Raw genomic sequence first — 25,779 nt, forward strand, 5'->3', positions numbered from 1 at the left:
GATCATCCCTTTAAAACAAAGGGGTATAAAAATTAGTATCCAACTTCTTAAGCAACAAAGCAAAGCGGCATACTTCCAACTGCAGTGTGGAACAAATTATATTTGTAATACAGGAGGATCTCTGTTATATTTTACTTTGCATCCTAATACTGAGGAAATCTGCTCAGGTATTTTCACCTAAAGCAACTCTTTTCTTGTTAACTGTTGACTTTTGAAGGTAAGCATCAAATGTCATTTGATTTATTATGAAGTTACTAGTGTCCCTTCTGTGGTGGAGGAAGCTCTGTTCTAAAGTCCCCAAAGTGTTTGAAGATACTCGGCCTTTATCATGACTTATAGTGTAGGACTTAGATTTACGCTAATTTAAGTGTCTTAAAAGTTGAGGGGAGGAAATGCTTCTCTGGCAGATGTGGGTTTCTAAAGGCTCTTTCGTGTTAGATAAGTGAGGGTAAGATGGGCTTGTAGAGAACAGATGAGTTAGTATCAGGTTGAAGAAAATGTGGTTCATTTCTAGATGAATGCATATATATGAGTGTCTGTGTAAGCATGTGTCCACAGTTCGCTTGTCCTGTGTGGATATGAGAAAATGATGTGAATGTCAGTTATGTCGTACTAATATTTTTGAGACATACACAGAAGCAATTTGTATATTAAGCAGTATTATTAATGCTTGTCTCTGAAGACAGTCCAGGCTTGTGCATGTTCAGCTGACTTCTCTGCTATCCCCATGTCCTTTGTGCTGACTTGAGCTTTCAAAGGGGGATTGTTTGAGCTAAAAGACAGAACTACAAATTAATCAAAATCGAGGTCTGCCCCCCCTTCCCCTTGATAATCCCGTCTTATGGGTGTAACTTTCTTTTTGCTCATTTAAATGGATCCACTTAGTGTCAAGTGGCACCAGTAGTTTTCCTCTGGATTCTAACCAGCTTCATAAGCAGAGACAGTCGTCCAGGATCGGGGGAGCTTGGCTGCCGTTTCATGGGGTGTAGCATGTTGTCTTCCCCATGTTCATCTGCAGAGAATAGTGGCACAGGGAATATGCACCACCAAAAACAGCCTTTTACTGTCTATGGGCAGAGAGACTGCAAATTTAGCAGACCCATAATGGAAACGTACATGTGAAGCCTCTTTTGGTCATTCCCTAGCCTGCCTTTAAGTGTTTTCTGAATCTGACTATTAAGTACAAATGTCCTAGTGAGGTGATGCTCTGATCACTGAGGCCAGTATTTGGCTTGCCTTTCTCTCTTTGTTGATGTGCAGAAGAGCACTAGCTCTTTTGATTGCACATTGATGCCAGGGTGGGCCACGGTGGAGGTTCCTGTCCCATCTGTGGCAGCTTGGCTGGGCAGTACCAGCCCAGTATGGTGTGCCATGGAGGGGAAGGAGAACCACAACTGTGCTGCCTGGGCTCTTGCCTCTCCTCCTCATCAGCTCTCCTTAGTCAGTCCCTCACCTTCAAGTGCCATCACAAGGCCCCAGCTCCAGGGACCAGCCCCACTGTTTTGCTCAGGGCCAGCATTGTTCATATTGCTACAAGACTGTCCCTGGTTTTTACCCCACAGCTCCTTCAACTCCAGTAACTTCTCACTCGGCTCTCCCCCTTCCAGCCCTGCGAGGGCCAGGGGTTCCTGAGGAGCATGACAGGGTGGGCAGGGGGCCGTCATCCAGTGAGCTGTTGAAAGCTGATGTCCAGGGCACAGGAGGGGCACCAGCAGCCTGTCCCCAAACAGACGGGGCAGCACAGCATCAGTGCATTTTCTTCTTGTCATCTGTGTATACCAACTGAACGTGAGCTGCTTATTTACAGACCTGGCTGTATGCAAGCTAGAAATAGTTACTTGATGTTGGGGTACTCTAATAGTCATTACAAGAGAAAAGGATAGCTGGTGGGCTGTTTTGCTGTTTGCAGGGACTTAAAAAGAGTATTTTTTTTTTCCTTAGGTGCATAATTGGCTGAAAGTATTCTGGGATTTACTTTTGTTTCCCATGCCCTTAGCATCAGAAAGATAGAATTTTGAGCCAAATTTGATGAACCACCCTTCTCAGACACTTGATGCTCAGATTGACTTTCTCCCCAAATGTAGTGGCATTAAGGATCAAGGGCTTTTGCTTTTTTCCACAGCAAAGGACATTGGCAGAGAACCTGTCAGAACCATGCAGGCATATGTCACTTCGTCGGTTTCAGTCAGAGCGTGGGTTTTTAGCTTCCTGATGCTCAACATTCTTCAGTTTGATTTAAATTGTTGGGCTCAACACAGAGGTTACTGTGTGGGAATGGAAGTATCTGTGGCAGGCAGGAAGCCAGGTAAGGAGAACTACCCTGCATAAATGCCATAAAAATAATTACACAGGATCAATATTTCGGGTAGCCTAGTCTTTCATGCTGGTGGTTCATGTAGGCGTAGTAAATAGTTGGTAATTCTGGGAAATGCAAGAGAATGGTACTATCTGCCATGACAGGTTTTTAACTTTTCCTTCCTTACAAAGTATCATTTATCTGCAGTAGTGAAACATGGCTGAAGCCTTGAAGTCTTGTTTGCAAAAATAAAGCAAGCTTGAGGAAATAGAGGAAAAGGCAACAAAAGATGCATGCATTTTACAAGACCTGAAAGTAAGCCAAAGTCATTAGTTTTTGAAAATGGTAGGGTTTTCCGTAAATAATCTAGCTAGCATGGAGATAACTATCATGTGGGGATTGGGGGGGGAAAAAGAGCTAGTTATAGGGGACTGTAGAGCATGTAGCCACCATTTGACTCATATGTTGGATAACCTGTTATTTCATCTCAATTCCCTCAGAAAGAATGTACCTGGGAGCAGCACACGGAGGATTTGATCCTGGAATATTTATAAAATGTGGCTGGAGAGTCAAAAAAATTGGGTGAAAAGGCATGGTCCAGAGTATCAGCGAAATTTTTAAAAGAAAAATAATAATGACAATAATAATGCAAATACAAAAAGCAGGTTACTTCTGAGAAAAAAAGCCTTAAAATCATCATATCTGGAAAAAAAATAAATACAAGGCAATGTCTTCAGTATCTTCATTGCAGAACTCTTCTGCGAGTAACTGCAGTGGTCTTCTGTGTACCAGAGAATCTTCTCCTGGTTCAAAAGGAGTTTCAGTTCTCTTTTTGTTGGCTTCTGCACTGCCACCCTCCATTCCTCGAGGCAGTATTACACCTTGAGGGACAGCTGGAAAGATTTGTGCCAGAAGTGTTTGTGAAAACAATGTTATTAGTGTCATGTTTGTATTACTCGATTGGATAGAATAGTTAAAGTGTATATGTCTTTTAATGACATTTTCTTCTGAAACATCAATTTAGATAAGGCACGCTTGTAAATGGCCCTTCCAAAAGGACGTTTTTCATTCCTGCCTTTTGTGACTTTTTTTTTCTTCTTTTTTTAAACAAACTTTTCTCCCCTCTGAGTCTCTTTGGTTGGTTGATGACTTTAGAGTAGGGTATTGCCGCCTTTTCTCTTTAAGTCTGAGTGGAAGGGGAAGGGATGTGTCAAGACAGACACTTGAAGTGAAATAGAGGATTTCCTCTTTGGACAAAGGAGCTGAATGAGACCATGTGAGAAGTCCTGTGGCATTCAGGTAATAATCAAATAACTCTTACTTTGCCATCAACATAGAATTGTAACACTCATGGAAAAAAAGAACAGGGAATTTGTGAAGGAGGGTAGTTTCCATGGTACCTAGGTACAGTATGTTCGTTGAACCTGGTTGTGTGAGTTACAATCTGGTTTCTGTAAAGGGAAGTCTCAAGGGTGAGCTCCTGTCAGATTCCCCCCATGCCTTGAGCTCAGGCCACAGCCTGTGCACACTCACACGCAGGTGGCTTCGGGAGTCATAAAAGGTTGAGGAGCTCGATGTTTGGAGACTTCAGTCCTGTGTAAGACTGAGTGATTGGAAATTCCTGTGTTGAAGGTTACAGGAAAAAAGAGTAGGTGAGAGTGATGCAGTCCAGCTCCCTAACTCCAGCATCTGTGGCAAAAAAATAAAAAAGTGAATTTAGTTGTTTTTTTTTTAAAACATCTTCAACCCTTGGGGAGACTTGGGGGTGTTAGCAGCTGATCAGAGGAAGAGTGCAGGAGAGTTTGGCAACATTGGTCACATCAGTTACAGAATTTCAGTCTGCTCTACTCTGACCTTCTGCGAACACAGAGGATGCGCACAAGGTTAAAACGTTACAGCTGATACAGGGTGAGAGTAGCGTTGCTGCTCATAAGGTAAAATCCCTCAGTTTCGGTATTATTTATATCTGGTTTGGGCCTACCCAGAGTGGCAGTTGCCATGTATCAGAGCAGAATTTTGAAAGCACCTAAATGCTGAAGGTTTTTGCTGTTTGGGGCTTTTTTGTTGGTTTTGGGGTGGGCTTTTTTTGTTGTTTTGGGGATTTTTTTTTTTTAGTTTAGGTTTTGGTTTGTTTTTTTTTTTTTTTAAGTGCTAGGGTGATTGATTGGTAATAGGGAGTCTTCTGGGGACAGTGTTCCCACCGCAATATGCGAGCTGTGTTTGTGAGAGCATTTGAACTTTTCTAGACTCCCTTTAAATAAAGCTCACAGCCTGTGGTTATGCAGCGGATTAATAGTAACAGCTGTGGGCTAACAGAGGATTAAAACTGTCTTAGCATATGAGAACATCAGTGATAAAATGCATCTGGCATGAAGTCTCCAAAGACTTATAGGATTGTATGTAAATAGTAAATATGTTTCTATGGTGCTTATCTTCTGTTCTTCTTGTGACTGCTGGACTGTTTTCAGAATTTTTGTTTCTGGGTGCCATGAGGTTAATGGTATTTTCAGAGAGGCGATTACACAAAGAAGTTGTGCGGGATCTATGCAGCCTTAAAACATTTGTATGGTGTGTTTTGCTGGCAGAGTTTTATAACGGTGGAGAGTTTCATGCTTTGCAGAGTGAAAAGAAGCAAGCTAGTTACACTCTGTGCTAGCGCAGCTCTGTTTCATCAAGGATTAATTTGTCTCACCTTTTTTCCTGCAGGGATTTGGTAGGGTAGGCAAAGGATTATGAAAGGAAATATGGTAATGTAGTTCAGACTACAGTGGAAGTTCAAAAATATTTTAAAACATTCACTCCGGGCTGTAGTGTTTAGTTCAGGCTATTGAAACCCTGCTTGTGAAGGAGGGCACTGCTAAGATACAATCAGCCACAAACAGAAAATCACGTAATGCCTTCAAGGGATAAGTGACAAATGGATAAATAATTTTAAAACACATGGGACAAAGATACTTTAATAGAACTGACTAGTAAGTAATAAGGTGATAAAAATGAAAAATTACTTTTGTTCATAGATTAAGACAACTCAAGCTAAATAATTTTGGTATCTGTGACCAAGCATGCACAGGAGTCATCAAGGTTTTATATTTTCTCATATGATTATACAAGCTCTTGGTCCGTTACAAGTTAAGAGTGTAATCTTTTACCTAATCTTCAAATCTGCTTCTTCCAAAATAAGTCTGAAGCTTTTTGTTTGTAGTGCCATTGTGCAGACGCCAACCAGAACCGTACAGTCTTTGTGTTACATACTCCTTTTCTATTTGTAAAAGCTTGTTCCATCTAGGTAGTGGAATGGAAGAGGGAAGTCTCAAAATCACCTGTGGTGATACAGAATATTTAAGACTTTCTATGGAGTGACATAAACACATTTGGTTGCTCTGTTTGTATGAATTGCATTGAATGAATTGTTCTAAGATACTACCGAATTGCAACTTGTTCTCCATTTGTTGCTGTTCTTTATAGATATTAAAATAGGGAAACATAAAAAAGATGTCTGTAGGCATGCATCGTATCTTCTGCAATGTGTGTAGCTTGAAAGTTTAACTTCTAATATATTCTGTATTTTTGAAATACTAAATTCCTCTTGTAAGCCAAATAATTTGGATACAATTGGCTGATAACTAGCTAGAAGAATGTACATGGCTAAAATATTCCCTTTATTTGGGTTTTCACAACTCATTTTTCCTCTTAAAATTTGCAGTTGACATCTTTTCAACTAATATATATTTTGTATTAGTTTATAGATTGTATAATAAATATTTTGTAAACTCATGCTAACATTTCTAAGATGTTCTTCCTAAACACAACTCTCCCCAAATTTAAAAAAGCAAACCAGCTTTGATCATCTTCTGTACTTTTAGAGGATTTGCTTTTCCAGTATGTACACAGGCAGGTCTTCTCCCTTGAAGTTAACCTGTATTTGCTGTTTATCTCCTCTTAAGATTGGGTTTAGTCATCTTGGTTCAGCATCATCGTTTCTAGAAACGCCAGTCATACTGCATGCTTAGAGGTGAAGCGTTCAGGAGCAATTTCATGCTTGCATGCAGATATTTCCTAATATAAAAAAGAAGGAAAAAGGGAAATTAAAGGAGTACACAAAATTGATTTTAAGTTTGAGAAGGTTGCTATGTGTGTTTCTGATGGGTGGTTACAACTCCATTCTGGAGTCAATCATTGAGGTGCCCATTGCTGCACAGAGAGTAGAACACACCTCAGAGGGCTGTGATGTGGGCTGGGGCTGAGACCTGGCTTGTATTTGCCCTGCAGTCATGCTAGTCCAAATGCAGTCATGATGTAAGTAGTGATGTGATTTGTGATATAATTAAATAGTGATATAATAGTGATACTGTTTCTGCTGTACACTGGCCAAGCAATTGGTGTAAGAGGTTAATTCTGGTTTAGTATGCTTGCGGTATTTCACCCTAAGGGTAGGGAACGTCTTATGTAAAGTAGTTGACTGAGAAAGTCTTAAGCAAAGCAAAAAGAAAGACCTTGCAAGAAAGCCATGCTGACTATCTTCTATAATGAGTTTTTCTTCTTAAGTTCTTTCTGCTCAGCTTGATTTGTAGATCTTTAACCTGTGTCAAAAGTCAGCTCTGGCAAAGAGGGGCTGAGCAGATGTCCGGGTAAAACAAAAGTACAAGTTTTGTTTGTTTTCATTCTACTTTCTATATACTTTTTCCTGTTTATACTCCTGGCCCTAGGAGCAAATAACAACAGAAGCCTCTCTCAACCCCCACAAAATTGATAGAGATTTCAAGTCCTATTTCTACAAGATTTGCGTATTATTGGTAGTTGAGCACAGACCCTTTGGGGTATGTTTAAGTAAAAGTTACATGACAACTGTAGTATAATAGCTCATATCCTGATATGATTCCAGTTCTAGTGGTAAACTAGATTAGTTGCAGTCTGGCTGTAGTGGGGAAAAAGCCCACAACTAATGTCGGTCCAGGATAGTCAAATAGCATTGTTACAGTATTCTTCAGTATAAGTCTTAAGATCTATGATTTTTTTTAATCTCTGTTCCATTCTTTTTCTCTTCAAATAAAATTTGTGTATTACAGGCAAAAACAGCAAATTAACAATTTACATCAGAAGATAAGGGAGAATGAATTAAGAGCTCAACATGCAAGATTGAGCCATCTTGTTAACTGCGAAGAACCTTACATGGCTAATTTGCAGGTAGGGTGGGTATTTTTCTTTTAGCAAAGCTTTCCATTGCTCAGTAGCTGACACCTGAAAGCACGTTCACAATTTACTGCAGTCCAAAATGTAGAGGTTTTGTGATTATTGATGGTTGTGTAATTGTATAACTGTAAATTGCATAGAGGAGAGTACCCTGTGTTACAGTTTACCTTACATTTGCACAAATCTAAGTTACGTTAACATTTTGTACATGTTTGAAATCTGATAAAAATGGGGTAAATTGAGGGATTGTGACACTGTAAGAACAAGGGCTTAACAGTGTGTATGTAGTGCAGTTATACAGGGAGATATTAGAGATAAAGTAGTTTGCAAAGAGCATCTCTGAAAACAGCTGATGGAAGGTTTTCTAAAGAGGAGAAGGAGGTAATGCCCAAAGGAGTGGTTAGGTTGTATCAATAGAATAGAAGGAAGAGATGTGAGAAGGCAAACTGACTGGTGGAATATCTTTGCACAAGACACCTGAAAAAGATATGGATTAGTACTCCTAGGGAACACCTAGTCTGAAAGGGAATGTGTAGTGGTATTTTGGGCATACCTGTCCTAATTTTTCCTCTAACTAGTGCAAATATCAGAAAGTGTAAGGATGAGGTAGCATAGGCTAACCGTGAAATGTGGATCAGTTTGAGAACTGCGGCTGCTACCTCGTCGTAGCACAGAAATTCCACCTCCAGACCTTGGCGTATCTAAAAGGCAGTGCAGAAAGAGAATGTTAAAGGCAGATATGCAGAGAAATAGCTTTTCTGTCCCCCTTTTATTAGCTTATCTTTTTCTGTCACAAACACTGCACCAGGATCTCAGCTAGTGTACTGCAGCATGACGTTAATTATGCCCTTGGGGTAACACAGCTATGCATCAGGTGAAAGAATCTGGTTTGTGTGAGACAGGAGAGAAATTCAAGTGGAGCCTCGGTGTGAAGTTAGGTATTTAGAAACTTTTTCAGACATCTAGGAGTGTGGCTTTTGGTGCTTCCAGAAGCTCTTCTATAAAATACTTGAAAATTCTGTTGTGATTAAGATTTTGGAAAAGAAAAAAAGGAAATAAAAAAGACTGCAGAAACTGAAATTCTAGTGTACATATTTTAGTGTACCGTAATACACTTCAAATAAAGCAACAGATGGATTCATCTTTCTTAATTTAAAGAGTTAAGTTTATGATGTATTAGGATTTCTGCTTCATTTGTGTGCCTTCTATAAGATTAACTTACAAATGCAAATCTCCTTTAATGGAGGTTTTAATCTCTTTTAATGCTTTGCTGAAGGAATGTTACTAGTTAAAAATAGTCTCTCTATAATTTCTTTAAAGACACCAATTTATGTTATTAAAAGAATCTTGAAACTGAAAGCCTAGTGGGATGCATCTGCTTTTTCATCCCACATGCAGCTGATTTCCATTTTGTGCTTGTCTTTTCTGTGGGCAGTGGAGGTAGAAAAGTAATATTGAACTGTATGAAATGGAAATGGAGGAGGGTTTTGGTAGACAGGAGAGAAAGTAGAAGGCCTGCCTTCTGATTGTAGCTCTATTCACAGGCTTGTCCCTGCATCCTTCTGCACCGCAGGTGGGATAGCTCAAAGGTTTGACTAGTACTAATGTTCTGCTTTGGAAGGATCTTGAAATTAGAGCATCTCTTAGTTTAATATATTCATAGTCATTTTGTAGAGTGTTTTTCTTCTTAGGGAATGGCATGATAATGCAGTGGCAGTGATTTGTTTGACAACGCTTTTTGTTTGGTTTTTCAGGCTTTTCTTTTGGAAGAAAAGTCGCACCTCTTCCATAAATCTGAGGGGAAATTGGCCCCACAATGTTCATTTCCATGTGTTGTGAATGTCAAGATGTCCAGCGTCTTTATTTTTTTGCTCCAGATTCCTGAAATACATGCTGTTACCTTGTATTTTAATGTTTGAACAATCAAACCCCACCCTTCCTGACAGTGGAAAAAAATGCAGGACTTGTTTATTGCTCTGCTGCTGAAGTATACCGTGGTATATGTACATTCATTTGTTTGATTATTTTATTTCTTTTTGTAAGCAGCCACAGTATGAGAGCACATCACTTCAACCTCACATTTCAGAAAGATCAACATCCCACCTTGAGGAGCTTGAGCGAAAGATTGCAGCAGCTGAGAATAAGGAATTACAACTCAGTGAATTTATAAAACAAATTTCAAACAAATCTAGTGAGGAGAAAAAGAAGATGGAGGAGAAAGTAAGTGTCTTTCCTTTTGACATTGTCATAGCAGTATATGTTTTGTTTGCTAAAAAGCAAGTTAGTATGTGGGTTGCTGAGCTATTTTCAAAAGGTAGCTAAGCTATCTGTGATAGAAAAATTGATAGTGATTGTAGGTGTCAGCAATGGATAAATCTCAACTAGTAGTGAATACATCCTAAAAAGCGATACTAGATGAAATGGCAATCATGACAGTTTTAACCAGGTATCAGTTAAACTTGCTTTGAAGAAAAGCTACCCTAAGAATTTATATAGCTTGAAGTGTTTATTACAGTAAACAAAGTAGCATTTAAAAACATAGCAAGAGTGTGAAAATTAAATTCCTGTTTTTAGCATGGCCTGTAAGTGCATGCCTCGTGCTTTGAGATGCACTTACCAACCTGGGTGCGCCCACTCAGCAGGAGTGATTCTCTTGTAGTCTTGCTAGGACGTGCAGAATAGACTTTAGTCTGAGACAAGGAAGGGGCTTAGATAGCTGTGTTCTTGGAACTGTATTGACAAGGGGTTTCTTTGGAAGCTGAAGCAATACCCAGGGGTAGTTTTGAAAGTCCTGACAGCCTTCCTTTACTGGACCAGGAACGTGCCATTGGCCGAGTCATTCCTAATTAATGTTTAGGGATACATTGCCACTGTTACCTTCTCTTCTTTAATCACTGGGCCTTAATACTGGGCTTAGATTTATACTAAAGCAGGTTCGAGGGGTAGGAGCAGTATGATACAGTGAAGTGGCAGGTAGGAAGACAAAGAAGATCGCATAATTCATCTCAAATTCTGCCTTATCATTTCCTATGAACCCTGCAGTATGCTTTTCACTGAGGGTAACATTCAGGAAGGGCAGAAATTGGATGCTGCTGCTTCCTCCTGTGTCAGCTTTTACTGCTTGTGTTCCTCACTGTGCAGGAATTGCTACTGTAGGTGGTGGCAGTGGTGACAACCTGTGCAGCAGTGCTTGTGTCGGCGGGGTGGTGTGTAGCTAGGAGCCTGAGTCGCTGCACAGTTCACATTCGCCCCTTAACACCCATCCATTCTGTGCACCGAACAAAAGGCTCTCAAGGAGAGAAAGGGCAGGGAGGGAGAAGATGTGTTTCTGTCATAAAATTAGTGCCCTTATGTTTGAGGGAAGACTGTGGAGGGAGGAAGAAGCTGTGCTGTGTTCCTGCAGGGATGAGGCAGGCTGGGAACCCGAGCAGTGGGCTGGTTGCTGAGCCTGGGGACAGCTGTCTCTGGAGTTCCTCTGCTGCGCTTATAGGAAGATCATCCCAGAGCCCAAAGGCTTAGTGTCCCAGGTCAGTGACTGATGTTAGGGGACAAAAAACCAACTTCTGTACTGATCAGAGGGATTGTTGCCAATAGCTGTGCTAGGGTTATTTCCAAGTGAACGCCTGCCTTTTCAGACAGGGTAAGTTTTTTCAGCCCAAAGCTGGATTTAGTCAGGGAGTGGAGAAAAAATGCTGTTAACATTCAGGTGAGCTTTGCTTGTAAGTGTATGCTAAAGTGTATGCGTAGAAGTTTAGGTTAAGTCTGCTGGCATGCATTTCTACTTCTCTGTCTGCCCCCCTTTTGCAAATAATATTATCTTTTCCTGCATTAGAGTTTTTGACGTACAACATTTAAATACAGTGTACAGATGGTATGTTTTTGACAATACGGGACAAGCTGTGACCATTCAGTGTACGTGGGAGGAAAGAAAACGTGGAACGCTCCTGTTTCCTTGACCATCTTTTGTCAGTCATTAGAAGTCTAGGAAAGTCTCCCTCCTCACAAACCCAGGATGTATTAGAACTGGAAAAGGTTCAGAGAAGGGTAACAAAGCACATACCCATCAGAACATCACAAGAGGAATGACTAGAACTTCACACTGGAAAAGAAATGATTGAAGGGAGCATGATGGCAGTGTGCAGAGCCACAAGCAGCCTGGAAGGGACGGAGGGCAGTCAGCTCCTCACTGCAGCTCCCGTTGCAGGAGCAAGGGAACATCTAGCGAAGCTCTAGGAGCCAAGTATATGATCAGCAAAAGGAGCCGATCCCTCATGCCAGTTCTCTATAGCAAACCTGTAGATTGTCTCTCTGAAGGCTGTTGTGGATGCTAAGAGTATGGGTGGTCTCAAGGGAAAAATGGGTGAGTTAATGGAAGTGCTCTCTTGTTCTAAATGCACAGAAATAATGACTGCCTCAGGAGAGCCCCTAAGGTGAAAGCAGCTGGAAGCTGGAAAAATGTGCTTTCCTTGTTCTTTCACTACCATAGACATCTGCTTATGGCTACTGTTGGAGATGAGATGTTGGGCTAGAAGGCCTCTTGGTCTGAAGCATTGTGTCCCTTCTAACATTAGGGTGGATATACTTGATGCTTTCCTTTTGAGAAACTGCAGGGCCAGCAGAGATCAGAGGTGCTATTTGTTCACTGCTGGTATCATACCTGTCTTGGCCCCATGCAGCCATACCGAGCAAGGAGGTATGTCTACCACCCTTTGAGTAATTCTCCTGCCTGAAGAGAAACGTTTTTTCCCTAGGCTCCATGTGTAGTCAGTGTAGGACTGAGGTGATTGAGAGCTCTTTAATTGGCACTGAAATTTCAGAGGCCCGAAGAAGCTTCTCTGATGTGGCTGGCTGGGGGTCGTGGTAGCTCCTCGTAGCTTCCTAGTTGAGGCAGCCTGTGAAGGTAGATACTGCAGTACTCTCCACTGGTGTCCATGTCATGAATGCCTAGGTTCTTCCTTTTCCTTATGCCAGGCATGAGTGTGCCTCTTGGCATCTGCAGATTTTGCAGCCCTCACTTTCGTTCTGAGGCGTTTCATCTGGAAGTTGGACTGGTGGGCTGGAAATCCTTCAGTTCATACACCCATACCCTGGTGTCTGTTCCATCTCCCTCTCCTATAGGTAGTTGTGAAGGACTTCTGAAAGGTACTGGTGATAGCCTGTAGTAGTGTTCTCCCCTATGATATCTGTGGCTTTGCTTTTAATATTTAATTGCCAAGAGGTGAGAACTTTCCTATTTTTTCCTGCCCCAACAAAGTCAGTAGCAGTGTGTGTATGAAGGAGGAAATTAAAAAAAGCAATCTAAAGCTTGTTTTCCCCTCAGCAGAGTCAGCAAGTAAATGGGAAAAAAAAAAACAACCCAAACACTTTTTTCATCTCAGGTGACAGAAGGTGAAAAGAGTCCCTGGGATTGATGCTGGGGATGGGATTTAGAGCGGGCGGGAGGAATCCAAAGGCAAACACGGTACCTATTAGAAGGAGAGAGGTTGCAGGAAAGGAAATTCCCTGTGATATATGTACAGGATAAAAAGATTTGGAAACCATGTAATCTTTGTTGTACAAGTACTGGAGTATTCTGACTGGTCAACTCATCATCCTTAGTAGTACGTGAGAAACAGAGGGAAGGGATTCAGTCAGAGTTCTGGCAGTTCTTAATGTGCAATGTTGTCTTACATGTGGATATTTATATCACACCTAAGGGGTGTAGGGGGGCATATGTGGTTCTGAAGCACATATTGTGGCAAAAGATCCTGGCTGAGTTGTAACTTTGCCTTAGTGAATGTGTGGTTTACTTGGGGTTTGTCTAATCAGAAAGATTTTAAAGCAGCCTGAAAGCTTTGTTCAGTTTTGAGGTCTTGATAAAATAAAAGACACAAAGATTTCTGGCCTTTTCGGTGTCCTCAGTTTTGTGGCCCATATAGAAGACTATCTCTGGAAAAGCTTTCCAGATATTATTGACTTAAACTTTTCAGCAGGCTCTGTTACTGAGCTGACACTGACAGTGTCACACATTTATTTCTTAGTGAAAAGGATGTATGTGGCACCAAAATAAAGGTACATTTAGCATTTACTCTAGTGACAAGTATTTGTTATCTGTGAATTACTACACCTTAGTTCAAGCAATAGAGATACTCTTTTTCATTAAATTGGACTATGACTGGAAAATACTCCTTTTCCTGCCTTCCTTCACGCTTTTTTGACCTAGGTAATAAAGCAAAATAAGTACCAGGAATGCAAGCAAAGATAACACAATATATAAAAACCTTTTGCAGGCTAATGGACAATTAAGATGCCTGTAGAAAAGGTGTTTAAGAAAGACACTATTCTGTTCTGATGTCCTCTGCTGTAGTTGTCAGACTACATGAAAGTCAGGTTGCTGCCTCCAGTTCTTGTTGGGTTAAGTTCTTGGTCCCTGTGTTTTCAGTTGTTTTCCTAGCCCAGAGGAAGAGGATAGACTAAAATACTTCCTGATCATTTGTTGCATATGAACATCTCCATTGGTGAAAAAACTAAGAATATTTTAATTGTTGAACTGTTCATGTTTTCAGTTCGCAAGGCATGCGGAGAGTTCTGGGCAGAGGTGAAGCAACTGTGGTTTGAGGTCACGTGTGAGTCTATGATTTGGAGCTGCTGGGATTTATCATTCTTTGGTTTTGTTTTCTGTAGTAACCAACCCTTTCATGCAGCTGAGAGTACAAGTTTTGGAAGAGTGACCAATCTCTGCTTCCAAAGCAGGTTTATTTTTCACTGTAATCATAAAACATGTACTCTTACTTTCTTCTAGCTTAAAACTAGAGACCGATATATTAATAGCCTGAAAAAGAAATGCCAGAAAGAGTCTGAGCAAAACAAAGAAAAACAAAGACGAATTGAAACCTTAGAAAAATATCTGGCTGACCTACCAACGCTGGATGATATAGAAGGTCAGACTAAACAGGTAAGGTAAAGGGAGTTTGTTTTACATTTTTAAAATGCAAGTAAGCTCCCTAATCTGTTGTCAGTTTTTTTACTGTTTCAACATATATTTTTTTTCCCCAGTCTGTTTAGGAAGAGAAGTATTTCAATGTTTTAGAAAGCACTGTAGCTATTAGGGCTTCTCATACTCGGATAAGTGAAATGGGCAGTTTTACAGAAGGTAACTGCAAGGCTGTGGCCTGCCACAAGGCATTCTGCTAATGTGGCATTGTGTCTGACTAATGAAATCTGTTAGCTGCAAATTCTAGAAGAGAAGAACAAGCAACTTCAAGAAACTATGACAGAATTAGAAAAGAAGCTCGGAGAGGCCCGATCGCAGTGCAGAGAGAGAGAACTGCAACTGGTGTGTCAGAAGAAAAAAGAAAAAGAGCTGGTCACAACAGTACAGAGGTATGAACAGCTGTTTGGGCTGTGTCCTGAAACGGGTGTATTTTCCCACCTGATGTCAAGACTTAATGTTATTTGCACTCTTAATCTATTAGAATGCTAATGATTTTTCATGGCATAAATACATTGCTGTGCAGAATGACAGTGTAATGTAATGGAAAATCCAACAAGATTTTTATTTGTGTCGAGTTGCAAGTAACACCACAGAGAAGAGTCTGCCGAGGATGCTCTTCATGATCTTTCTTTAAAGATGTGGAACACCGCTGCAATGGCATCACAGGCTGTTGCCAGAAAGAGGATAGAATAAATGTGTGGAGCAAAAGGGCATTGTGTAGAAGCTGTCAGCACTCCTATTTGATAACTAATCCTGTCACAAGCTGTGGAAAAGCTCCCTGGATATTGGCTGATGGGTATATCAGGGAAGGGTCAAAGATTTAAATAAATTGTAGCTGTTTCTTACCTTTTCACTGGCAGTGGGGTAATTTACAGGGAAATTCAGCTGTAGCTAATCTGCTGTGATTGAACTTGAATAAGTATTAAGAAACAAATGGGAGAGATACACACGAGAAGATTCCAGATGAGACATGGAGACATTGTTGTTCTGGTACGTTTTAGATCAGGAGAGCTACTTAAACACTTCTTTTTAAAAAAGAGGGAAGAGGGGAAACGGGGGGCAGGAATCACTTTTAATAATTTATGTGGATGTTACTACAGTTCACTGTCCCTCCAGTGGGTAAAGGTGCATGCCAGAGGAGTCTGAAAGTGTTTCCATGATGAAAGGCAAGCTGATTGTGACACCTTGCCAGCCAAATTGTTGATGCATTGTTTCCATCTTACCAATGAAAGGGCTTTTTTCTTCGTGCCCTCATAATCTAGAGGGGGATCATTGCACCTTTTCTGAAAGCCTACAAATAGTTGAGGTGGCCGCTGGTTTCTAAATTAAACAGCAAGATTAACACTAATAGAGTGTATTTCCTTTCTGAGAGAAGGTGAGCAAGCAAAGGACCTAGCTACACCTAGGAGCTTGAGCTGAGCTACAGAGGGTCTGAAGGTCATGTGGGAGCATGTGGCAGGAGTAGCTTTATGCTCTTCCTTAGAAGTCATAAAGGGCATGAAGGGTAGGCCACCAGTACTCGGTGCAACCTCCGATTCTGGACTCCACTTTGAGGTGTATGCGGGCCCAGTGAGAGACTCTGGTTTTAAAGCTCCTGTAACTTTGAGAGGTCCAAAGACTGTTCTGATCTATGCTGGTGCTGGCTTTGCCTGCCGCAGTAGCACAGAGCAGCTGTGAACACCACAAACCTTTTCTTTGCTCCTCTCTGCCCTCTCTCCTCATGCTGTAGTGCTGGAGCTGTGCCTTTTGGGAGATGCAGCACAGAATCTGGCCCGTAAAGCCTATTCTGCATTAATCTGTTCTTGTCAGTGCCACGGTTGCTTTGGTAGTTTTTTGCATCATTCATCCACTGTTGGTTTGCTCGTTCATAAGGCTGAATTCTGCTAGGTACCGTTTTACGGTTCTGGTTGGAAGATGGTGCAACTTTCTAATTTTTCACTAGAACACACAGGCCTTCTGGTTTCTGTCGGCACACTTAATTTTTCTTTCATTTTGAATGGCAGTTTACAACAGAAAGTAGAAAAATGCCTGGAAGATGGTATTCGCCTTCCCATGTTGGACACAAAACAACTTCAAAGCGAGAATGAAAGTCTGAAAGAAAAGAATGAGAAAGCCAGTAAGGTTAGTCAAATGATCTTTTGGTGGCATCTTTAACCTTGAGCCCTGAATTTCTTTATTTGTTTACTTTAGAAATAAAATCTCACTAAAGAATTACACATTTGTTGTTAATTCAGATTTCTTTTCAATACCTGTCTGTTTCTGTTCAGTACATTTATTTTGCATGAATTTCCTGTTCTACCAGAGTTAAACTCTCTGTCTGATCACTTACATTTTCAAAGATTCCATTTAAAATTTGGCTGCACACCTGTAAGCTGATTTTTAAAAAAGGATCTGAAGAGATTCAGGCCTTTAAATTAACTCAATTTTATATTCTAGGTCATAGACAATCAACAAAATCAGATAGCTGGACTGATTTTAGACATGCAGGTAAGGAAGTGTGTATATTCTGTTGTTTACTCTGCATTTTCAGTTCATAAATACCATATTACTAATGTTGAATTTGTCCTTTTATCTTCCCAAATAGAAGGCAAAGGTAGAAATGCCAAGAAGTTAATCTAATGGCCTATAGTTGACCCATGTTCTCTTGCAGGCTCATAATGCATTTGTTATTGATGTTTGTATGGTTTAGCACTTTGCTGATACTCATCACAATGTGAAAAACCGTTGGTATGTGGCATCCTTATTCTGCTGGTCTAGTGGATGCCATATCAGAGCTGCCTGTTTCAAGAATGAGGACTGCCTCTGTAAGTAACAGTGAAACCTCCCATCCAACTTTGGGGTTGAGATGGTCATCCAAATTACAAAAAGTGATGTTGATTAGCAGCTTCACTGCTGAGATCCTTTGTAGAGACAGGTGCCTTTCTAAACCATACCACTTCATGTTTCACACTGTTTAAGCAGGTGCCTGTTCAACTGGTTCTGACACGTCACTCACTTAGATATCTTAACTCTCTTGGTGGATCTTGGGCACCTAGCTTGGAGCCAAGGATTTTTCAAGACAGTGTAAGTTGTCAGCTAGGAGTCAGTTGCAGCTCTGTGGATCAGATTAACACACCAGGCTCCTGAGACTTGGAAGTTACTTAGTGACCAGTGTTTGTTGTGGAGGAAAGGAAACATTATACAGGTTACAGGGAAGAAGGTATGACTTGCTCTAGAAAAAGCTGATAATTTAAAAAACCCAAACATCTGTTTTCAGCAAATACTGAAGCCAAAGTCAATAAATTCTAGTTTCTGCATTCTTCTAGATTGGCATTTGTCTCCACATTTTTGCTTCCTTGCCCTCCAGAAAGACTGATGTTACAGGGTTGTCCCTTGAGAATGAAGAAGGTGCTTCTGCTTTGGCGGTGTGTACGTTAGGTTTGGAAGAACAACAAAATGGTAGTAAACAATCAGCTGAATGCCTGCTCTTTCCGAAGTGGAAGGGAGCACTCTATGGAGCTAGAATCCAAAGAACAAAGAGACACAAAACTGCTTGCGTACGCTTGCTAAGAGAAACTGCTTTCTTATTTCCACTTTGCACACTGGAGCCAAGTTTGCTTATTTGTAGCTGTTGAAAGTAAGTTGTCTTCCACCATTAAATTGCTTCCTTTCTTTACCATGCAGGTAAATAGCAGGCCTGGTTCATGTCAACAACCGTATTTTTGCTTAATTAAATTACAGTGTATTAAATACATCTGTAGAGAAGCAGTAGGGGAATTTAAGTTGCAACATAACATAAGGCTATTAATTGAAAAGCAAAATCAATTGTTTAAGCTTCTGAAGGTTTAAAGAAGACAAAATTCATCATATTGAGATGTTTTCGTGGAGCAGCCTGTTATGCAAAAATTGTGATGCAGGCAAATGTAGTTTTCGATATATCGGAATTTAAAAAAAAAAGTTCACATTGAACGCCATAACCATTCTGAGGTTCTCTGTCTCTCTTCATAGCTTAGTTAAGAGTATTTACTGTGTATATGTTCTGCTTATAAGAAATATGCACAATTTGCCTAAATGTATTATCACCAACCTAAATCTTCTCATATTTCCTAAACTTTCTGCTCTTTTTCTTTCCGTCATCTTTATCTTAAGACTAGTAATCTTTGTGCACGTTTATACGGATGGCTGTTTTGTGTGTTTAGTCTGAAATGACTTTAGGGAGCTGAGACCAGGAAATGCTGAGTAGTTGTGACAGTCTGTGAACAGAGTAGTGTTCTGTTCTTCAGGATTTTCTCTTACATTTCCTCTTTTGAGTTATTTCATATAAGGACAGAAAATAAAATTTGAAAGTGGTGTCAGTCCTCAAATTACTTGTAGACTACAGCAGCTTCTTTGTATTGTTGATCTCCCTTGCCTTCCACATTTTTTCCCTAGGAAGCATTGAAAATTAGTTCATTATAAACTGAAATCCCTTATCACAGAGATACAATTTATCTTTAGCTCAGATCTCATTTTATTCCCTGCCTTCTGCCACATTGTGAACTTATTCTTGGGAATGTATTTCAGTTCATTGTTTTTTAACTTGCAAGCTGAAGACAAAGAAATCCAGTTTCAGAGAGCAGTGTATGAAGCTGTACTAGTTTCTATTTGCTCATAGTTGTAGTGCAATGATTTTGATCTTTCATGTATGGTTTTGTTTGGTTGATTTGTTCTCCTGAGTGTGAGAGATTAACATTCTGGTTGGTCTTGACAAGATGTCATGCTGCATATATAGTATATCTTCAGAAAGAGAAAAATCATAGATGAGAGTGACATTTAAAAAAAAAATCTGTATCTACATCATTAATTTAGATATCAAAAAATTAGCATTTTTGTTACCAAAAAGACAGTAGATGTAAGAGTGTACAATGCCTTTGTTACCCAAAGTACATCTCTCAGTCCTGTCAGTCACAATAAACCCAAACTCTGCCGGACTGGGAGTAGTGCCGCCAAATTGTAACGTAGGAAAGCACATGGAAGAAGTAAGGATGAAATACAGAGGCCAGATAGCACTGTGAGCACTGGGAAGTCATAACACTGTGGGCTCAACCAAGCTGGTAAGCACATGTGCTTTTTCTCAGCATTAAGATTAGGTTAGCATAGAATGATAGCTGTTAGGTGTATCTTCTAGAAATGGGAATTAGTGTTTATTTCTATTAGTTACCATTAAACAGTGCAACTCATGAGCTGAACATATTATTTGGAATATTCTAGAAGTCGTTTTTGGAGTAATTTGTACAGTCATGTAAACTTAGTAGCCAATGTAGTTCTGAAAATACACAGAGGAAGGTAATATTTCTGAACCAGTCTTCCCCACCACCTACCCACCCTCAGGAAGGCTGCACAAACGTATAATGTCTGGCTCTGACAGAAACATGAAAAGTATAAGTGGTGGTTCTAATGCACGTATCATAACTGGGCTCTGGGTGTCCCTGAACTTGCTCATGAAAGGGAAGTGCATCAAAGACGATTAAAAATTTGAAGATACTTGGAAGCTGGGAGGGTGTTTTGGGCACCTGCAATTACTGTACTGCCCTGTTCTCCTCCTCCCTAAGCATCTTCTGTTTGGCTGCAGACAGATTTAGAGGGACCTTCAGTCTGACTCAATATGGCGATTTTTCTCAGTAAACAGTGGTGTTTTTTTTTTTAAAAAGAAAAAAAACCCAAAACCCACCCCAAAACAAAACAAACAAACAAAAAACAAAAAAAACCCAAACCAAAAACCTAAAGAAGATGGTTCAACAGCACTGCAAGTTCTGATCATCTGCAAGCGCAACAGAGGAAATGCCTGAAGCAGAGCTATTTCCTGCCCTCTCCCAGCTCAGGGTGTTTCCTTTGACGTGGGACAGAGCTCTCTTTCTTCTTCCCCTTCCTCCCACTGGAGTGTCAAACTGTGCTTTCTTGCACAGCTTATCTTTAGGATGCACATTGCTTCAGCACTTCCTTTTGAGGGGCACGGCAGGGGTGAACTGAGAAACTGGTCAAGTGTGTGAAGACGGTTTTGAAAACAAGTAGTCGTGCCTGGGTGCTGCCTGCTGATTCTTATTACTTACATGAAAATAAAGTGCGGACGTTTTTTTAGCTCATATCAAGTGTGTAAATTTTAGCACCGTTGTTCTCCAGTTTTGCAAAGAGTCTGACAAAGTACTGGCTCTTCTCGTGGCTTGTGCAGCATTGAGCAGAATGCCTTGGGAAATTTTGTCAGGGCTGCACACCTCCTGTGAGTAGCCAGGCCATTAAAACCTCCCCTCAGTGTCAGCCCTGCCTTTCCTCTTGTTACTCCCTGCCTTCTCGTCAGCACTAATAATTCTTATAGCTGGCAAGTCAATTAAATGGTTTCTTGTCCACTCAGTAGGCCACATAACATGATAAAGGGCAGGCCTGTATATATACATAGTCTCCTATGTGCTACAGTCCCCAGTACTGGTAACCTGAAAGTTCCATTCTTCATATGTATTAGGAGCAACTCACACAAGAGTAAATTTGGCTTCTTTTCCAAAGCTAAATTGTTTTCCTAGGACCCCATAACCTACATAGCTTGACGTGATTTTCTATGGTTCTGTCAAGTGGAGAGTTTGGGTTTTTTTCTGTCTTTGAATAAGGTTGCAGAGTCATAATACAGCAATTTAAACAAATTTTTTACTGGGGACTGACATTGATCTCTCTATAGCATTTTTTTTTTTAAGCTACCACATAGAATTCCCTGTGAGAGAGTTCTCTACTTTGGAAGAGGAATCATTAGGATTGTTCCCACAGAGATTCAAGAAAAAACATTCTTCTGGGACATTCCATAAATTGAGTGCCATTGGTTTGTGAAATGCAACTTCTCCCCTCGTTGTGGTCTCCAGTTCCACTCTATGGAAGGTTGCAGTCAAAACTGTGCCAAGGCATGCACCATTGTCACCAGTGCTCCAGCTGTATTTTGAGCATGATGGGATTGGATTTGCATCTTATAATTGAAATTGGACAACAGGTTTTACATATTAACGTGCTGAGCTAGGGGTGAGGAGTATGCTTTATATGCAGTGTGTTAGCACAGCATTGGATTTGTGAGTAATACCATTAACGACAAAAGAGGATTTTTTTCTTCATGAAAGCTGAAAAGATCTCTCTATTTTAAAGCATCAGGAGTTTATATAATCCCTATTAATTCTTAATAATATTCAGATAGGATAGTTGGAATATTCCTCTTTCTGAATTTTGCCAGATGACCTTGAAAGACATGTCTACAGATCTAAAAGCCAACTAATGGAATAAATATGAGTGCTTTTACCAGCAGACACCTGTGGTCATGATGAATTCACCCCCAAAAAATCCACTTTGGAAATACCTCATGACTTCTCAGTTTCAACTCTGTAGGTGAAAACTGGGGAGCTCACAGAAGCTGTTTCCATATTGTGGCGGTTGTTCATTTGTTGCTGCTTGTGACTGATCTGGCAGTCAGTCATGGAAAGCTCCAATACTTAGGTCTAACAGCACCCTAGAAACTTACTGCTGTTTTCATTACTGAAAATCGTAATTATTATATCTGTTAAAAATGACATTATAAACTACAAACAAATTGTTGCCTGCAGTTGTTTTTTCAACACGGTAGAGTTGTATATACGGTTCTGATTTATCTTATATGTGAATGGTTTTAAAGTGCTTGCTGCTCTGTATCAACTGTCAAAGGCTTTCTTCTCAGCTGTATAGAAGGTAAGGTGAATTCTGTGTTGTGAAAGGTTGTAGGAAGCCCTGCCGTAGTCTCTGTGGAAACTAGAGACCAAACAATTCTTCAGTTACAGCTTGGAATTTCACAAATGAAGCTTAGCTGTCATTAATCTGCTTCTTATTTCAAACGAAATTATTTGTTTAGAATAAACAATATTGCATGGCTATTTTAGACTTCATGCATTCTGCATTGGAGTAATGTTTTGCATACATATTGTCCTTTTGTTTCTAAACAGATACTGCTTATTTAAAGGATTTCACTGATATTTGGAATGGCTGTGTTAGTATACATAGAGCTGTTGGGGTCCAGTTGAATATTACAAGGTCAACACAGTAGAAAATAAAAAACAAAGAATGAATACAAAAGCAATAAATAACTGAAACTTAGAAATTTACTGAGGATGCATTTTTTTTGTCAGTACTAATATAAAGTGTGAAAATTTTAAATCCCTACCTGTGCTTTCATTCGATTTAGTCTATGCAAGAGAAGCTTTTGCAAGAAAAGCTGATAGTTCAGAAGATGACAAATGAACTTGAAGAAAAAGAAAGGAATATAGAGCAGTTAAATAAAACTCTCTCTGAAGTAAGTAAAAACTCCAAAACCCCAACCCCTGACCACACCAGTTGGGAAGAATCTTATGGAATGATTATAAGATTTCAGGGTAGGGCTGTATGAGCTTAATTACATACTTGACTGTGCTGTCTGACCTGCAGACATATAATAGATACTATCCCTACCTCAGGAAGTGAGAATTTCAAGGGTGAAGGCTGCTGAGCAATGGTAACATGAAATAGACAGCCACGTAAGAGCTGTCTATCTGCCGTTCTTTAGAGGGGTACAGAAATACTGATTACATGTATGGAAATTAATTATTTTTAATTATATTGTTTGTGGTTTGAAACAGATTGAAACATATTTCATCTTTACTCTGATATAAAACTTTCTGCTACAATGCATGCTGCAGACTAACTTTCCCCTTTTTCCCATTTACTTTTCACAAAGAACCAAAGACTGATGGAAGAGAATGCCTCCCTAAAGGAGCAGATGCGGCAGGTGGAGCAGTCCAGGCAACCAGTATCTGAGAAGATGCCTATAGCAGACCAGTTGTTCAAGGAAATGTCCCATTGCTTGTTTGACTTGAAAGCACTGTGCAGTATTCTTACCCAGAGAGCTCAGGGCAAGGAGCCTAACCTTTCCTTACTGCTGGGAATCAGATGTAAGTGATGTTGTCATTCCAATGCTTAGTAGTGTTTTGACAAAGAGGAGTAACAGTTTAGCTAAGTGGTGCTCAGACTGCCAGCTGGGCAGTCCAGTGTCTTCCTTGCTATGCAACTGGAGCAGTTCTGTGTGATGCGTACTCCTGGAGCTCTCTGGAAAAGCTGGGCTTTTAGTGCACCTGTGCTGCTAAATGCCTATGACTATACAGGTCTTTGCCAAGTCAGGAGAGACGGTAGCTGGGTCTTCATACGGACCCAGTCTATACATACATTCACCCCACTAGAAGAGAAAGGTGTTTAGCCAGATGTTCGTCCCTCCTGAGACACATTGCAGTCGCCATGAGGGTTAATGGATGCTTTTCTGTCGAACGTCTTCTGCTCTATAAACTCGTTTTATAATGAGGGAGGTGAGGCATAAGCAGGCCTGGTGTGGCTACATCACAGGCCTGGTATGGCTAAATCACCTGGTTTTGTTTTAAAGCCCTTGGGGTCAAGTGGGAGGAATATACATCTGTTGTTTGAACATGCGTATGTCTGGTTTGAGGGTGGGAGGTGAGGGTGTCTGCATGTATCAGATAAGCTTAATGCCCAGCAACTCCATCTCCAGTACTGTTGAGGGCACATCTAGTCTTCGGCACTCGCTAAGCTGCTAATCTTAACCAGGAGATGAGAAGCACGCCCTAAAGCCAGTCAGCGTAGTGAGTTTGTGTTAGGTCTTTTCTTTTAACAGGCTTAATAAAGAATTACATTGCTTTGACTTGAATGTATCATATTCTATTGTTTTCTGAGTGTTAATTAGAATTAATCAGATAGACTGATTGTTGAACTGGACTATCAGCAAGGCAGAAAGGTAAAAGTATAGTGTCCTGTGCAGCAAGAGCTGCTACGTGCCACATACTCATTTACATCATAACCCCCTGAAGTACTGGGGAGTGCAGTATGTGCCGATCTCAAAGTCCGTGAGACCATCATCAGCCAGCAGGATGAATAGTGCAGCATATCTGTAGTACTACCTTATTGTCTTACATGGCCTCCTTTCCCAAGCCCTCCTATCCCTCTTTTCTGAGTGGCTATGGAAACCTCCAAAATCTCTAGGAAATGGTTGTTCTACCCAGTTATTTCACTGCTGTTGAGATCCATCAGACTTTAGCAAGTCTAGATCTTGGTGCAAACCGCAAAGCATGTCTTTCAGAGAAGTGCTGATGGACTCTGAGTTGACTTTAAGTTCACAAGGTACCACATTTTCTTGGCTTTTCATCATACTAAAGCATGATTTGTCTTGATGTAATTAAGTTAAAGTGACCTGCCCCTTATTTCAAGGGGGACTGACTAGTTGAAGGATTCACAAAGTGCAGCTGCTAGAGCTTTAACCTTGAGCGTTGTTTTTTTGTAGCTCTGAACTGTTCGTCTGAAGAGAATGAAAATTACCACAGCACAGAAACCCTTTCGAAGAAGCTCTTGGACGTTTGTCAGTTACGAAAGGATATTGATGAATTAAGGACTATAATGTCGGACCGTTATGCTCAGGACATGGGGGACAATTGCATTACTCAGTGACAACGTTTCATCTAGTAGCAAATGACTTATTAAATGCTGCTGTGTCACAGGTCTTTGCATTTCTATTAAGGAGCCATATTGGAAGACTGCAAATAGCACCGCACATGCATCTCTGAGGATTGTGAATATTTGATCTCGGGAGTCCGGCGGGTAGGGGACAGTCATCGTTTGAACAGTGGTACAAACTACAAGAAATCTTTTCTCAAAACTACTGAATGTAGGAACAAGCTGTGAAGAATGATTCAGTTGGATACTCTGTTTCCTTCACTAAGGCTCATTTTATTACTTCACCTAGTTTGTGGAATCAGAGCATCAAAACAGCCGTGCTGCTACTACTCTGTCTTTTCCTTAGTCAAGGGTTTGGGTGGCATTATCTGTGTTTTGAAATTAGAGCAGAGGGTTGAAGGACGTACAGCTCTGTGTGGTGAAGCCAGAGGCTTCTGCAACTGCACTTCACTCCAGGAATTGTAGTAGGAACAACCTCAGAGCAGTACAAAACGTAGTTGGTCTTCAAGTTGCCTAAAAAATTTGATACAGGAAAGGTGATGTTTTTAGTAATGGATGTCTAGCTTCTTTGCCCAACAGCGGAAGACCGCCAGGTTTTAACTCCTTTATGCAGATGACGTCCATAAAATATAGCGCTGTCAAATTGTTTTAAGCGCTCTCACATCGCTGTAAGAAGTTTCAATAATGAAGTCTGTGATAAACCCGGAGAAGCTGGAAGGCATGGAACTGCAGCATGGTATGTGGCTGTCAGAGGAAAAAAAAAAAATAGACTGTATTTTAGTGTTTGTACCATACTTACTTTTCCCTTAGGTCA

General features: G+C 40.5%; 1 protein-coding gene across 1 annotated transcript in view; it reads left to right on the forward strand.

Annotated features, from left to right (window-relative positions):
* The window catches only part of CEP85L (centrosomal protein 85kDa-like), a 107,175-nt gene extending 82,165 nt beyond the window's left edge, over positions 1–25,010 (forward strand). The window contains exons 5-13 of the mRNA XM_009883289.1: positions 7,363–7,480; positions 9,530–9,706; positions 14,268–14,420; positions 14,694–14,848; positions 16,463–16,580; positions 16,896–16,946; positions 22,660–22,767; positions 23,188–23,401; positions 24,796–25,010. Of these exons, the coding sequence (XP_009881591.1) occupies positions 7,363–7,480; positions 9,530–9,706; positions 14,268–14,420; positions 14,694–14,848; positions 16,463–16,580; positions 16,896–16,946; positions 22,660–22,767; positions 23,188–23,401; positions 24,796–24,959 (1,258 nt within the window). The 3' untranslated portion in view covers positions 24,960–25,010. The remainder of the gene's footprint in view (positions 1–7,362; positions 7,481–9,529; positions 9,707–14,267; positions 14,421–14,693; positions 14,849–16,462; positions 16,581–16,895; positions 16,947–22,659; positions 22,768–23,187; positions 23,402–24,795) is intronic.
* The last annotated feature ends 769 nt before the right edge of the window (positions 25,011–25,779 follow it).

Source organism: Charadrius vociferus, unplaced genomic scaffold (assembly GCF_000708025.1).
Source record: "Charadrius vociferus isolate BGI_N301 unplaced genomic scaffold, ASM70802v2 scaffold230, whole genome shotgun sequence".
Taxonomy (NCBI): Eukaryota; Metazoa; Chordata; class Aves; order Charadriiformes; family Charadriidae; genus Charadrius; species Charadrius vociferus.